Below are 13,376 nucleotides of genomic sequence, written 5' to 3' on the forward strand. Positions count from 1 at the left end.
TTATAGTATATAATTGTATTATAATACATAAGTTTAAGATTATATTATATAATTTATATTATATGGTCATATATAGATACATGTATGTATAATCATATATTAGGATTTATATTCATAATTACCAATAAAATATATGTGTAATTATATCTTATGATATATCTATATAAAAATAGATATTATAAATCTATAAAATTTATAAACATGCAAATATATTATATAAATTACAATACATAAATATCATGTTATAATTTGTAAATACATGTTATAACACAAATATATTATAACAATATTTCTATATTCTTATACTATTAATAATATTGTTAGTATTTCTCATCAAAATAACTTGGTACTCACTAAAAAATAGAAAAGAAGAAGTTCACGCATAGTAGAGAGAAAATAGTTCTCAAAACCACAAATACCTAGACTCAAGTTCCATCTCTGACCCATATTCACTGTCATTTAATCTCTCAGTTTTCTAGTCAGCTCTATAAGACTATAAGTTGCAGAGGAGTTAACTTTCATTGGTACAGGGAGTTTCCACATCTGGGAGTTCCTCACATTAATGAAAATATAAGTTAAGTACCTTTCCCTATTGATATTATCTTTTTTTTTTCCAGCCATTGCCCAATCAAAAAGCATCTATTTTGTTACTTATTCTTTTCATCTACACAAGTGATGCTTTGCATATGTGGTATATATAGGGTTTTTCCTCTTTTTCTGACTTCCTTAGTAGAATCTGTAGGTCAAAGAGTACCAACATCTTGGGTTTTTTTTCTTTTAATAAAAAAGTTCTAAATGGTTTTTCTAAATGTTTGGACCAATTTATAGCTCTACCAATAGTATATTAATTAAGTTACAGCGTCCTATTTTAATCCTGTTTCTTCTGTGTAGAAGAAATAAATACTTGGCCCATGCTTGATTCATATTGTACATTGATTACTTTTCAAATTCCCTCCATTTTGAAGAAGCCTTCGACATTTATGAATAACAAAGCTTTAATTTGATCCTAGGATGCCAGATATCACGAGTCAAAGAGTGTGAGAAAGATAAACCTAGGACTACCATTACCCTCTCACCCCATTAGAAACTCTCTAGGATTGAACCCATATGTTTGAGGACCAGAATAAGCATATACCTTCCAAGCCCCAAACCTTCAGACTTACTCTTCTCAGTCCTGGAGCTTTTAAGAAAGCAAGATACTACTGTCTTAAAGAAATTAAATGAAGCTCATGCGTCTCTTAGGCACTTAAGGTTCAGAAAGGAAGACAGAAACCTTTCCAAGAAATTCTAAATCAAAACTTCTAAGTCAAAAGTCATCAAATAAAATAAAGCACTGAATTTTTCTGCTTTCTTTTGTGAATATTTGTTATCCAAAGCTTTTAGAAACATGATACTACCTACTTATCCTCTTTAATGAAAAAGAAGTTGAGTGACTTGTTCCTGTTGTATAGTTCTTTGGAAATCATTTGGGGGAAATAAAGCTAAGTTCATGCCTTATCTTAAGTATCTCATTCATATTTTTATATATGCATATTTTTTGTATAATTGAGAAAACATTAGTTTTACATGTGCCTTATTGTTACCTGTGTGATGTAAAATCTCTCTAGACCTCAGTCTTTTCATCTGAACTCTGCAAGGCCTCTTTTTCCAGAAGACATATTGCTATATCCTGCAAAAACAGGAATGGGAAAATGGGAGTAAATTAATTCAATCGATAATTCATGCATATTTACCAACCATATCATTGATGTATACAACGTTACCTCTGACTATAAAAACAGTTCTAATATTAATTACAAATAATAAAAAATTGAAAACAGAGAAGATGATAATATTGTTTATTTTCCAGCAGCTGAATATGCTTATTGGGAGTGGCAGAATCTGTTAGAACTATCACTAACACAAAGTAAATCACTTCCCTTTCCAATTCTTAGTTTCCACATTTGTAAAATGAGAGAACTGGACGAGATCAGTATTTTTCTAACCCAAACTAGACTGCAGACCAGCAAATTCATGATATTACCTATCCTAGACCTCTTCTGCCTAGGCAGCTTCAGGGGGAGGAGGGGCGGGGAGGGGAACTTGTTTTAGGCAGCTCAAGGACAAAAAAAAGAGAAGGAGGTAGTGGAAGGAGGGGCAGGATGAAAGAAGAAGTCAATTTTTGAAATTGAGAGGTTTTAAAGAACTAACTGTTTTTGGCTGGAAAAGTCCTGTGGAACAGTGAAAATCTGTCATGGCAATCTCCCCACTGCCCCATTTCTTGGCAGGAGTAAGGAGGGGGGTTATAAGTGTGCAACACTGTAGATAATATCAACTTATTTTAAATGTTGGTTAGTTTTGCTAAGTTGTTTTAGAGTTAAATATCTATGGCTCAAAGGAATCTCAGAGGCTATCCTATCCCATCTCTTTACAGATAAAAAACTAAAGCTCACAGAGACTGTGGCTCACCCAAGATCACATATCCCACCACTTGCCAACCTCCCACACGCTTTCTTATTATTCTAAGAGATAACTCTCAGAGAGTAGGAGGAAGGATATATTGAAACATGAAACAATCAAAAAAAATTTTCAACTTCTGCCATGAACAGACTTTTAGAATGATTTCTAAGTGTTCTTCTAATGTTCTAATAATTCTAGTGTTTGACTACTCCATAATTCACTGTTGTCCAATGCATCATAAAACTTTACCCGTAGTTCAGCAATATCTGTATAAATATAAAATATGTCATGCAATTTAGAATATTTAATAGAAACTATATTATATGAGTATATATGTATATTTGTGGTGGTTGTCATTGTTCAGTCTTTTTCAGGAGTGGCTGACTCTTTGTGCTCTCATTTAGGGTATTCTTGGTAAAGATACTGAAATTTGTCATTTCCTTTTCCAAATAATTTTCCAGATGAGGAAACTGAGGCAAACAAGTCATTTTGCTTGCCCACAATCACCAGCTAGTGAGACATTATTTGAATTCATGAAGATGAGTCTTCCTGACTCCAGGCTTGGCACTCTATTCACTGGCATTCTCTCTGTGCCTTTATGTGTTTCTCTGTCTTTGTCTCTCTCTCTGTATGTGTCTCTGTCTCTCTGTGTCTGTCTGTCTCTCTCTCTTTCTCTCTTACACAATGTCTTTCTCTCTCTTTTTCATATACATACACAAACATATACACCCATGTCCATACATACATGCCCATACATAGATAAATATATACATATGCATCTACACATATATATTCTTTCTCCCTTAATCTTTACCCCTGCTTCCCTTCCTCCCCCAATCCGTCTTCTCTCTCTCTCTCTCCCCTTTTTTTCTCCCTTACTGTCTTTCTCTCATTTTTATAGTACCTTTATTTCCAAAGATATCTTTGCCCTCTAAAGACAGTTATACCTTGTAACAGAATAAAATAATAAAAACTAAGGAGAAAGAAAAAAAACAATTCAGCAAAACTCAACACTTCAGCCAAGTCTAATATTCATTACCTCTTAGAAACGGGAAGGGGGATTAAACAAATGTCAAAAAGTCTTGAAATTGATAGAAAAGGGAGAATGTTTTCAAGCATCGGTATTGATGGGAAACTTTTTCATTTAGGTTTTTGATTATTTTACTTTTGTACATTACTATTATTGGATCACATAGTCTTTCTATTTAGTTGTCTTTATGCCTTCTTTTCTGGGATAAAAATCTATAACACTAGCATAAAGAGGGAAAAGGAAGATCAATCAAAAAGCATTTATTAAGCACCTACTATGTGGCATGAGCTATTCTTAAGTTCTTGGGATATAAAGACTAAAATAAGACAGTTCTTGTCCTCAATGATCTTATATTCTGTGGAAGAAAATAACACATTCAGAGAAATAAAAAAATATACACAAAGCAGTTGGAAGGGGGAGATTAACAGGTGGGGGAGCAGGGAAGATTTTGTATAGGAGGTTGTACCAAAGCTGAAATTTGAAGAAAACTAGGAATTTTAATATGCAGAGATGAGGAGGTAATATATTCCAAGGATGGGAAGAGCCTGGGAAAAGACACAGAGATGGGAAGTGATGAATGCCTATGAAGAAAAGCAGCAAATGGACCAGAATAACTCATCACAGGAAATAGACTTCTCAAAGCAATGGCCTACAGACTACTATCACTAAGAGAACTCTCTAAAAGTAAACAAACAATTTAATTGTAAAAAGAAATAATCATTTTACATGACTAATAAGCAAAACAAGATTATTAGAGGAAGTTAGAATCATGTCATGGGTGAAATCTATTTCTAACAAAGAAAGGAAGATAGGTTCATTCCATGTTAAGCCAAATCCATGAATAATTCATCTGGGCTCTGTGTGCATAAGGACAATATTTGACTCAGTAAGTTAGCACCAGAATGCTTATCATAATCTAATGATTTTGGGTTTCCCACACCCACTGGTGTTTCTATAAGGCATTACTGTCAGATTATTCTTTGTGGCTCATTTGTTATTAAATCAGAAATATGCCCTAATGTTTTTAGTGATGGAATTTTTTCTTTTTTTGAAAAAAAAAAGGAGGAAAAACACTCAAAATGAATTCATCTCCCAAATTTGGAAATAGAATTCTGTAGAGTTGATGCCAAAATGAATGAAACAATACCATTGTCTTTCTTTTTATTTATTAAAGCTTTTTATTTTTCAAAACATATGCACGGACAATTCTTCAACATTAGCCTTTGCAAAACCTTGCGGTCCAATTTTATTCCCTTCCCCCACACTCTCCCCTAGATGGCAAGTAGTCCAATATATGTTATACATGGTAGAAATATATGTTAAATCCAATATATGCATACATATTTATGCAATTATTGTGCCACACAAGAAAAAAGAAAAGCAAAACAACAACAAAAAGAGTGAAAATGCTATGTTGTGAACCACACTCAGTTCCCACAGTCCTTTCTCTGAGTGTAGATGCCTTTCTTCATCACTGAACAATTGGAACTGATTTGAATCATCTCATTGTTGAAGAGAGCCATGAACATCAAAATTGATCATCACATAATCTTGTTGTTGTCATGTATAATGATCTCCTGGTTCTGCTCATTTCACTCAGCATCAGTTCATGTAAGTCTCTAAAAGTCTCTCTGTATTTATCCTGTTGGTCGTTTCTTATAGACCAATAATATTCCATAACATTCATGTACCACAATTTATTCAGCCATTCTCCAATTGATGGACATCCATTTAGTTTCCAGTTTCTTGCCACTACAAAAAGAGCTGCCACAAACATTCTTGTACATACAGGTCCCTTTCTCTTCTTTCATATCTCTTTGGGATATTAGCCCAATAGAAACACTGCTGGCTCAAAGGACAGGCACAGTTTGATAACTTTTTGAGCATAGTTCCAAATTGCTCTCCAGAATGGTTGGATCCAATCACAGTTCCACCAACCATGTACCAGTGTCTCAGTTTTCCCACATCCCCTCTAACATTCATCATTATCTTTTCCTGTCATCTTAGCCAATCTGAGAGGTGTGTAGTAATACCATTATCTTTCAAAAGAGATCTATATAAACAAGGTCAGAACCTATAATTTCAAAGGTATCAGGAACTTCCACAAGAGGAAATTGATTGTTTCACAGCAGGCTGGTTCCCTCTCTATAGTTTATAGTCTTGGGAAATTGCTCAATAACAAGGTCTTAAACATATAGTCACATGTACCCCCACTATATTCTGAGATGCTGGAATCACAATAAAATATAACTAGGAGATACTAAACAAAATAAAAATGCAATAGAACATAGATAATATGTTAATAGGTGGTTTTCTAAGTAAATATACAGCTTGTAGGAATCACTGTTTGAATAAATTCAGAAGTAGCAATTAGCAGAAGGACCAGATACAAAAAGAAGGGATATCTTGTTCAAGAGTAGAAGGTAGTAAAGTACTTAATTCATAATTAATTCATCAATATTAACTTCTTTTCCCCAGCAGAGGTTTAGGCTCATTTTAATGATCATGTGATACATGTGAGGGAAGGGGAAACATATCAAGAGGTAAACATGTAATAGAGCGAGAAATTGTACCTCCTGGAGTACCCAAAAAATGGGGAAACAGAGGAAAGAACTTGTGACTAGGAATAGGGATTTAATGCTTAATCTTCCTCTCCTAGGTAGGCACCTCTCTTATCCTATGATAGGACACATCTACTTCTGCATTTGTGTGTAATAAAAGAGACTTTTAACTTCACCCCCTTTTGAGTCCACAGATTTATTCCTCACATGTGTATGATTTACTTGGCCCTATTTCTATTTGACTTTAACATCATTTTAAATCCAGGTTCTCCTGACTTTAGTGCTCTATCCACTGTGTCATCAGGAGGACCTGGCTTTAAATCTGGCCTCGAATACTTAACACATATTAGCTATGTGATCCTGGAAAAGTGACTTAACCCTAATTACTTTGCAAATAGAAAGTTTGTTCTTTTCCATTCCTATTGTTACTAAAATACTTTTTATTCTTCTTTTACTCCAATGTAGACTGTGTGAATTTAGCCTACATTTTTCATTTTGATATGCCAATTTTTCTTTTGATACTAAAAGTTTACTTGTTTTTTTCTCTTTGTTTCAGCAACTTGCTATCAGAACAAGGGAAGATTGTACCAAGGTACCATAAATGTCACAGTATCAGGCATTCCTTGTCAGAAATGGAGTGAACAGGTAAGCTTATTAAAAGACTCTTAGCAGTCAAAAAAAAAAAAAGTTTGTTGTTTAGCTATTTCACCTCTATTTTTTCCATTGATTTTCTTCATCTACGTGCTTCTGCTTAGTGCAAGAGTCCTCATTCCATTTATGAATAAATAGAGGTGTCCTGTCTAGGAAAATTCCTGGCCAATTGCTACATCTTCCACCTCAATTCATACAGTTTTGGGGATTCCAATCAGAAGTGAAGTGAATGGTACATACTTTCTGAGATATAATTATCAGTGTCTAATCCTTTGATCTGGTTAGGGGAAGGGGAAGGAGAAAGGGAAGAATCATCTAAAGAAATTGTAGCAAATCAAAGCTCCTAATATTTGGATTTGATTTGGAAAGAATAATTAACAGTAAGAATCACTAATATTGCTTTTTTTTTTTTTCATTAGGCCCCCCAAGTACACAGAAAGACACCTCAGATGTTCCCTGAGCTATCAAATGCAGAAAATTATTGCCGAAATCCAGGAGGAGAAAGGGAACGGCCCTGGTGCTTCACGAAGGACCGAGCTGTAAGATGGGAATACTGTGCTGTTCCTCTCTGCACCAATGGTAAGCAAAATCAGAATATCAATCACAATTGTAGAGAAAGGAGACTAAAACAAAAAACTGTTCTGATATCTAGCAGAACTTTTTTCTTTTTGTATAATATTCCTAGAAATGTTTCCTCTTGCACTAAATTTTTTTTAGCTTTTGTATTTAAAGCTTTGAATTGAAAATTCTATTCCTCCCTCTCTTTCCTCCTCTTCTTCTTCTCCCCCAGATGGCAAACAATCAGATATAGGCCATACATGTTGAACTGAATTTTGAGGTTAATGCTTCTTTATTCTGGTACTGATAAATAGAATCTCCAGGTTAATAGAGTCCTGAGAGATTAAGCAGTCCAAATTCTACCCATTAGTCAAGTCAACAAACAATTTTTAGCACTTACTATTTTACATGCAATCTACTAAGATTTGGGAATACAAATATAAGCAGAAAGAAAGATAGCCCTTGCCCTCAAGGAGTTGACTTTCTAATGTGAGAAGATAGCACATAAAAGAAATCTAAAGGGTAAGGAGGAAAATCAGGGCATAAGAGAGAAAGTCAGGTCAGGAATGCCTTCTGGAAATGAATGAGGGTCATGATTGGACTGGACCTCCTTTTTAAAATGGAAGTTCTGGGAGAAATCAGCCAATAAGAAGGAGAGGTTGCAGATAGGGAGGGTATTTCCAATGTGGAAAGTAATGCAGAAGTGGCTTCCAAGGTGTACACATTTCTATGGTATGATAGAGAAAATCCCATGGAGATGGATCAGCACCTTTGATAAGTCTAGCTTCTAATGGACAATAGTATTGACCATCTTGTAGGGTAACCCTACTCAAACTGTTCAACAATTCTTTTTTTTAAAAAATTCATTAAAAATTTGACTATAACTTTTTGCCCAATGGTCCTCGTGAAAGCAAATCTATTTGTATTTTTTGTTGTGCTCACTGATAGGACAGTATGGGGGAAAGAGTACTGAACTTGTAGTCACAGGACCCAAATTTGAATCTATTATCATTCTTGCCTGTGTGACCAAAGGCTAATCACTCACTCTCTCAAAATAGACCTGAGTTTTTTTATCTGTAAATTGGAGGGAATTAGCTTAAGTGATGTCTAAGGTCCCTTTCAGATTTAAATTATTGTCCTAAGTTTTATTATTGTTTCTTAAATAGACCTGTGATTTCACTGATCTATGTTGCTGCTGATTAGGAAATGCATATGTCAAAGCAGATCAGCTTCCTGTTAGAGAGTTACTAACTCTCTTAGTGTTAGAGATACCTAGTATGTTGTGAATACTAGAGTCTTCCCCAAGAATGTGTCAAAGCCAATTCTCCCTAACTCTACTGTACTACACTGCCTCTTCTTCCCTTTAAGATATTAATATGAAAATGAAAAATTACATTCTTTTCTATAAGAGTCACCCAGATATCCATGGAAGAAAAATAAGCAGAGATGTAAAATTAGGCAAAAAATGAAGAAAGTGAAAGTAAGTAGCATATAAATGATGTACATTAGATTACATGGTCCTTGTCTTTTAGTCATTCAGTTATGTCCAACTCTTTGTGAACAGAGTGCTAGACTTGGTCAGTCAGGAAGACCTAAATTCAAATTGTGTGACTTTGGACAAACCACTTAACCTAGACCTGTCTCAGTTTTCCCATCTATAAAATGAGGATAACATGTGCAAAACTGTTTGTGGCAGCCCTTTTAGTAGTGGCAAGAAACTGGAAACAGAGTGGATGCCCATCAATTGGAGAATGGCTGAATAAATTATGGCATATGAATGTTATGGAATTTTATTGTTCTGTAAGAAATGAACAGCAAGATGATTTCAGAGAGGCTTGGAGAGACTTATATGAATTGATGCTGAGTGAAATGAGAAGAACCAGGAGATCATCATACATTTCAACAACAATACTATATGAGGATCAATTCTGATAGACGTGGCCCTCTTCAACAATGATTCAAACCAGTTCCACTTGTTCAGTGATGAAGAAAGCCATATACACCCAGAACAAGAACTGTGGGAATTGAGTGTGGACCACAACATAGCATTCTTACTCTCTGTTGTTGTTTGCTTGCATGTTGTTTTCTTTCTCAGTTTTTTTCTTCCTTCTTGATCTGATTTTTCTTGTGCAGCAAGATAATTGTATAAATATGTAAACATATATTGGATTTAACATATATTATAATATATAAAATGGGGATAATAATAACACTTCTCTACCAGGGTTGTTGTGAAGAGAAAATAAGATATTTGTAAAGTATTTTGCAAATCTTGGGGCACTATCCACAGATAGTGGATAGAGTGCCAAACATGCAATCAAGAAGACCTGAGTTCAAATTTGGCTTCAGACACTTGCTAACTGTTTGCCTGGGCTTCACTTAGCTCTATTTGCCTCAGTTCCTCATCTGTAAAACGAGCCGGAGAAGGAAATGGCAAATCACTCCAGAATCTTTGCCAAAGAAACTCCAAATGGGGGCATAAAGAGTCAGACATAACTGAACAACAATAATTGCAACTTTTGGGGTTGGTGTTGGTAATTTTTCTGTTTTCCCACAGTCTCCCCAATGGTAACAGTCAAGCCAAGTGCAGACATTCCAGACCGGTCTTCTTCATCTGCATTTTCACCCACCTATTCAATGACTGTCATCATTGCTATAATCTCCAGTTTTGCAGTAATTGGTTTTCTCACCATGACTGTTCTCCTTTGCTGTCGCAGAAGGCGAAGACAGTGGAAAAATAAGAAAAGGTAAAATTATGCTTTTCTTGAGTCAGCCCCCTCAAGTAAGGAGAGAAGTCTTGCTTTAAATGGCACAACCAAGAGTAAGACCTGACTACAGTTATTTTCCTCAGTCTGCCTCTGCCTTAGTCAGCCTGATATGCAAGTAATTATCAAAAATAATTTGGCCTATCTTGGTCCTAGAAGACATATGGAGGAGTATATAATGCCCTCATCTCCTTAGACAAGCAGGGGACTACAAGGAAAGAATGTTCCACATGCTGTCAAGCATCATTTTGTTAGTTAGTTTTACTTAAAACTATTTTTCAAGATAGGATGGTAATCAGAAAATGACATTTTAAAAAGTCATTAATTAAACTTAAAATAAAATAGTAATGTCTTTTAGGACAAGAGGCCATGGGATCATTTTTTTTTCCATCAAAGTAATTGTTTGAAAAAAAGAAGATTTAGATTTTTTTATTATCTACTTGGCAGGGTAGATAGTTCGAAATATGCTGGGTAATTGTATAACAATTATAGGAGTATTATTGGTAGTCATTATGAAATGTAGCAGATGATTTGGATACCAATCAGTCAACAAGTATTTATTAAATCTGTTCTTACTAGGCAGTGTTGGAGGTATTACAGACAAAAGTACAAAGAATTAAAATCTCTACTTGAAAAGACTTTTGAGTTTCCTTGGAGTCAGTCTAATGTTAAATCTGGAGTATGTCCAATAAAATAGGACTTCTTGAGGAAAAGGATTTTTTGTTTTGTTTTGTCTTTCTAGCCTCATCACCTTGTGTATACAGTGCTGGACATATAAGCACTTCTTAAGTGCTTATTGGGTTGCATAGTATTCACACTTAGATGATACTAGTACAAGGTAGGACCTTCCAAAAGGGCCCCTTGGGTCCTTCCAACCCTTTTGACCAATAAGCCCGAAGTCCTTTGAAGATATTATTGCTGGGTAGGAAGAATAAAAGAAGCCGCCATTTTAACCAATCCTGAGATGTTATATTGTTCTTCTGTACAGGGAATCTGCAACCCCCACACTCACGACTCTCCCATCTGAACTCTTGCTGGACAGACTTCATCCCAACCCTATGTACCAGCGCATGCCACTTCTTCTGAACCCCAAACTCCTCAGCTTGGAGTATCCAAGAAATAATATTGAATATGTAAGAGATATTGGAGAAGGAGCGTTTGGAAGGGTCTTTCAAGCAAGGTAAAGTTTCTAAAGAAAAATATTTCTATTGTTAGAAGATATGAACATTTCCCTGTGGAAGTAGCTTTTGTGACTTTTGTGAGAGTGTTGTGGACATGAAAAGGAATTATATTAAATTTTTATTTGTAAAATTTTGCATACCAGTTTTTTATTATTAAATTTCTTGATAAAAAGTATTTGTTTATTTAATTTGGCATACAGATTATAATACACAGTAGCAGCTAGATAGCATAGTGGGTAGAGCATGGCACTGAAAGTCAGGAAGATTCAGCTTCTTGAGTTCAAATTTGACTTCAGACATTTATTGGGCAAGTCACTTACCCCTGTGTGCCTCAGTTTCCTCATTTGTAAAATGAGCTGGAGAAGGAAATACTAAACCACTCCAATATTTTTAACAAGAAAACCCCAAATGGGATCATGAAGAGTCAGACACAATTGAAAAATTTCTAAAATATACATATATACATACACACACACCGCACATAAACACACACCACTTAAGGATCATAGTGTATGGGAAAGAAAATAAGTAATGAAGAACAAGTGTAAACCCAATCATACCATACTACAGGTCCTTAAGAGTCATTGTGAAACCCAATCTATCATTTAATGCTACAGAACAGGAACTGAATTTAAAGTCATTGAAACCGAGATCAAATTGTGGCTGTACCACTTATGTCCTATTCATTGATCCTCTTTAAGTCTCCCTTTCCTTATCTGTAAAATGAGATGGTTGGAGTAGTTGACATCTAAGCTCTAAATCTGGTCTCCTATTCTTGGATATTCATACAATGACTTTTTAACATAGTACATTATTTTCAATGAACTATTTCCAAATTCATTTATCTATTTTCTATTGCTATAATTTGTTGTTGTTGTTGTTGTTGTTTAATTTAAATATAATTCTAAATCTTTGTTTTAAAGATTATTCTCAATTTTTTTCTTATGGACAATAATTCTCTTGATGATTTTGATATAGGAGAAAGAACACAGGTTTAGGAGACAAGACTTTAGTGGCATTCCTGGCTCTGCCAGTAACTTGTTCTATAAGTTTAGCCAAGTCAAGTAACTTTACTTTTTTTTGGCCTCAATTTCCTCATCTCTAGAATAAAGATTACTATAAAGTAATCTGAGAGATTAGGTCATCTTCAATATCCCTTTAAACTCTAACATTTTATGATCCCATATAGATTAATCTTATAAAAAGAGATAACATGAAATGTGTGTTTTTAAAAAAAGAAAAAGTGTTTTAGGATGAAAGGATTACTTTGGACTTTAGCATTTTTCTTTATTATATTGTACCCTAATGCTGCTAGCCATTATTTTGAGTTTCATAGTTTTATTTTATAAGACTTTTTTTAATAAAACTTTTCTTGATTCAATTTTATTCAATTAGACCTGAAAAAAAAAAAAAAAAAAAAAAAAAAGCAAACATGATCCTACCCACACTTACTAGAACCATTATTCATCCTCCATTCGGTTCCCAAAGCAGTGTAGATAGCACAAGAGATTGGGGATGTAAGATCTTCAGGATCTCACAAATTCTATCCCATCAAACACTATATTCTTCCAAATTGTACCAAATTGGAAAGTATTGCTAATAACCTTTAAGTTGCAGCTGTCATATTGCGGGGTTCGTGACTTCTGAGCCAGATCTACTCTTGGGTGACATATCAGAAATGTTGATCCTAGTACAACAAGGTGGCACAGTGAATAGAGAACTGGCCCTGAAGTGAGAAGGAGTTCAAATTCAGCCTTAGTCACTTAACAGTTGTGTGACCCTGGACAAGTCACTTAGTTCCAATTGCTGCTCCCACCCCCTAAAAATTGTTTTTAGTCCTAAAGTCAAATCTTCTCACATTATATTGCTTAATAAATAGAGTTAAAATGTTATGTTTATCTCTTTCTTGTAGAATGCAGTCTCTGCTAGTAAGAGAGAGTACTCCTCATCATTTTAGATCAAAAGTTTCTAATCTGTGTACCACAGGCAGATTTCAAGAGTTCTACAAATGGGAAAAAATGCATCTATTTTTAATGCTCTTTAATTAGAATATAATAATTTCTTCAATCATTTAAAAATACTATTTTGAAAAGAGGTCCACCGATTTTTGCCAGATTGCTAAATGCATTCATAGCATACACAAAAAGGTTACGAATGCCAGGTGAAAATGGGCAGGAAGGCTTACTGGGCA

The 13,376-nt window shown here is 34.6% G+C and overlaps 1 protein-coding gene across 1 annotated transcript in view; it reads left to right on the plus strand.

Moving 5' to 3' along the window:
• MUSK (muscle associated receptor tyrosine kinase) overlaps positions 1–13,376 on the plus strand; it is a 190,980-nt gene that overhangs the window by 168,724 nt on the left and 8,880 nt on the right. Inside the window, exons 14-18 of the mRNA XM_031945386.1 lie at positions 2,950–2,952; positions 6,587–6,675; positions 7,101–7,260; positions 9,797–9,986; positions 10,993–11,184. Coding sequence (XP_031801246.1) covers positions 2,950–2,952; positions 6,587–6,675; positions 7,101–7,260; positions 9,797–9,986; positions 10,993–11,184 — 634 coding nt within the window. The remainder of the gene's footprint in view (positions 1–2,949; positions 2,953–6,586; positions 6,676–7,100; positions 7,261–9,796; positions 9,987–10,992; positions 11,185–13,376) is intronic.

Source organism: Sarcophilus harrisii, chromosome 1, assembly GCF_902635505.1.
Source record: "Sarcophilus harrisii chromosome 1, mSarHar1.11, whole genome shotgun sequence".
Taxonomy (NCBI): domain Eukaryota; kingdom Metazoa; phylum Chordata; class Mammalia; order Dasyuromorphia; family Dasyuridae; genus Sarcophilus; species Sarcophilus harrisii.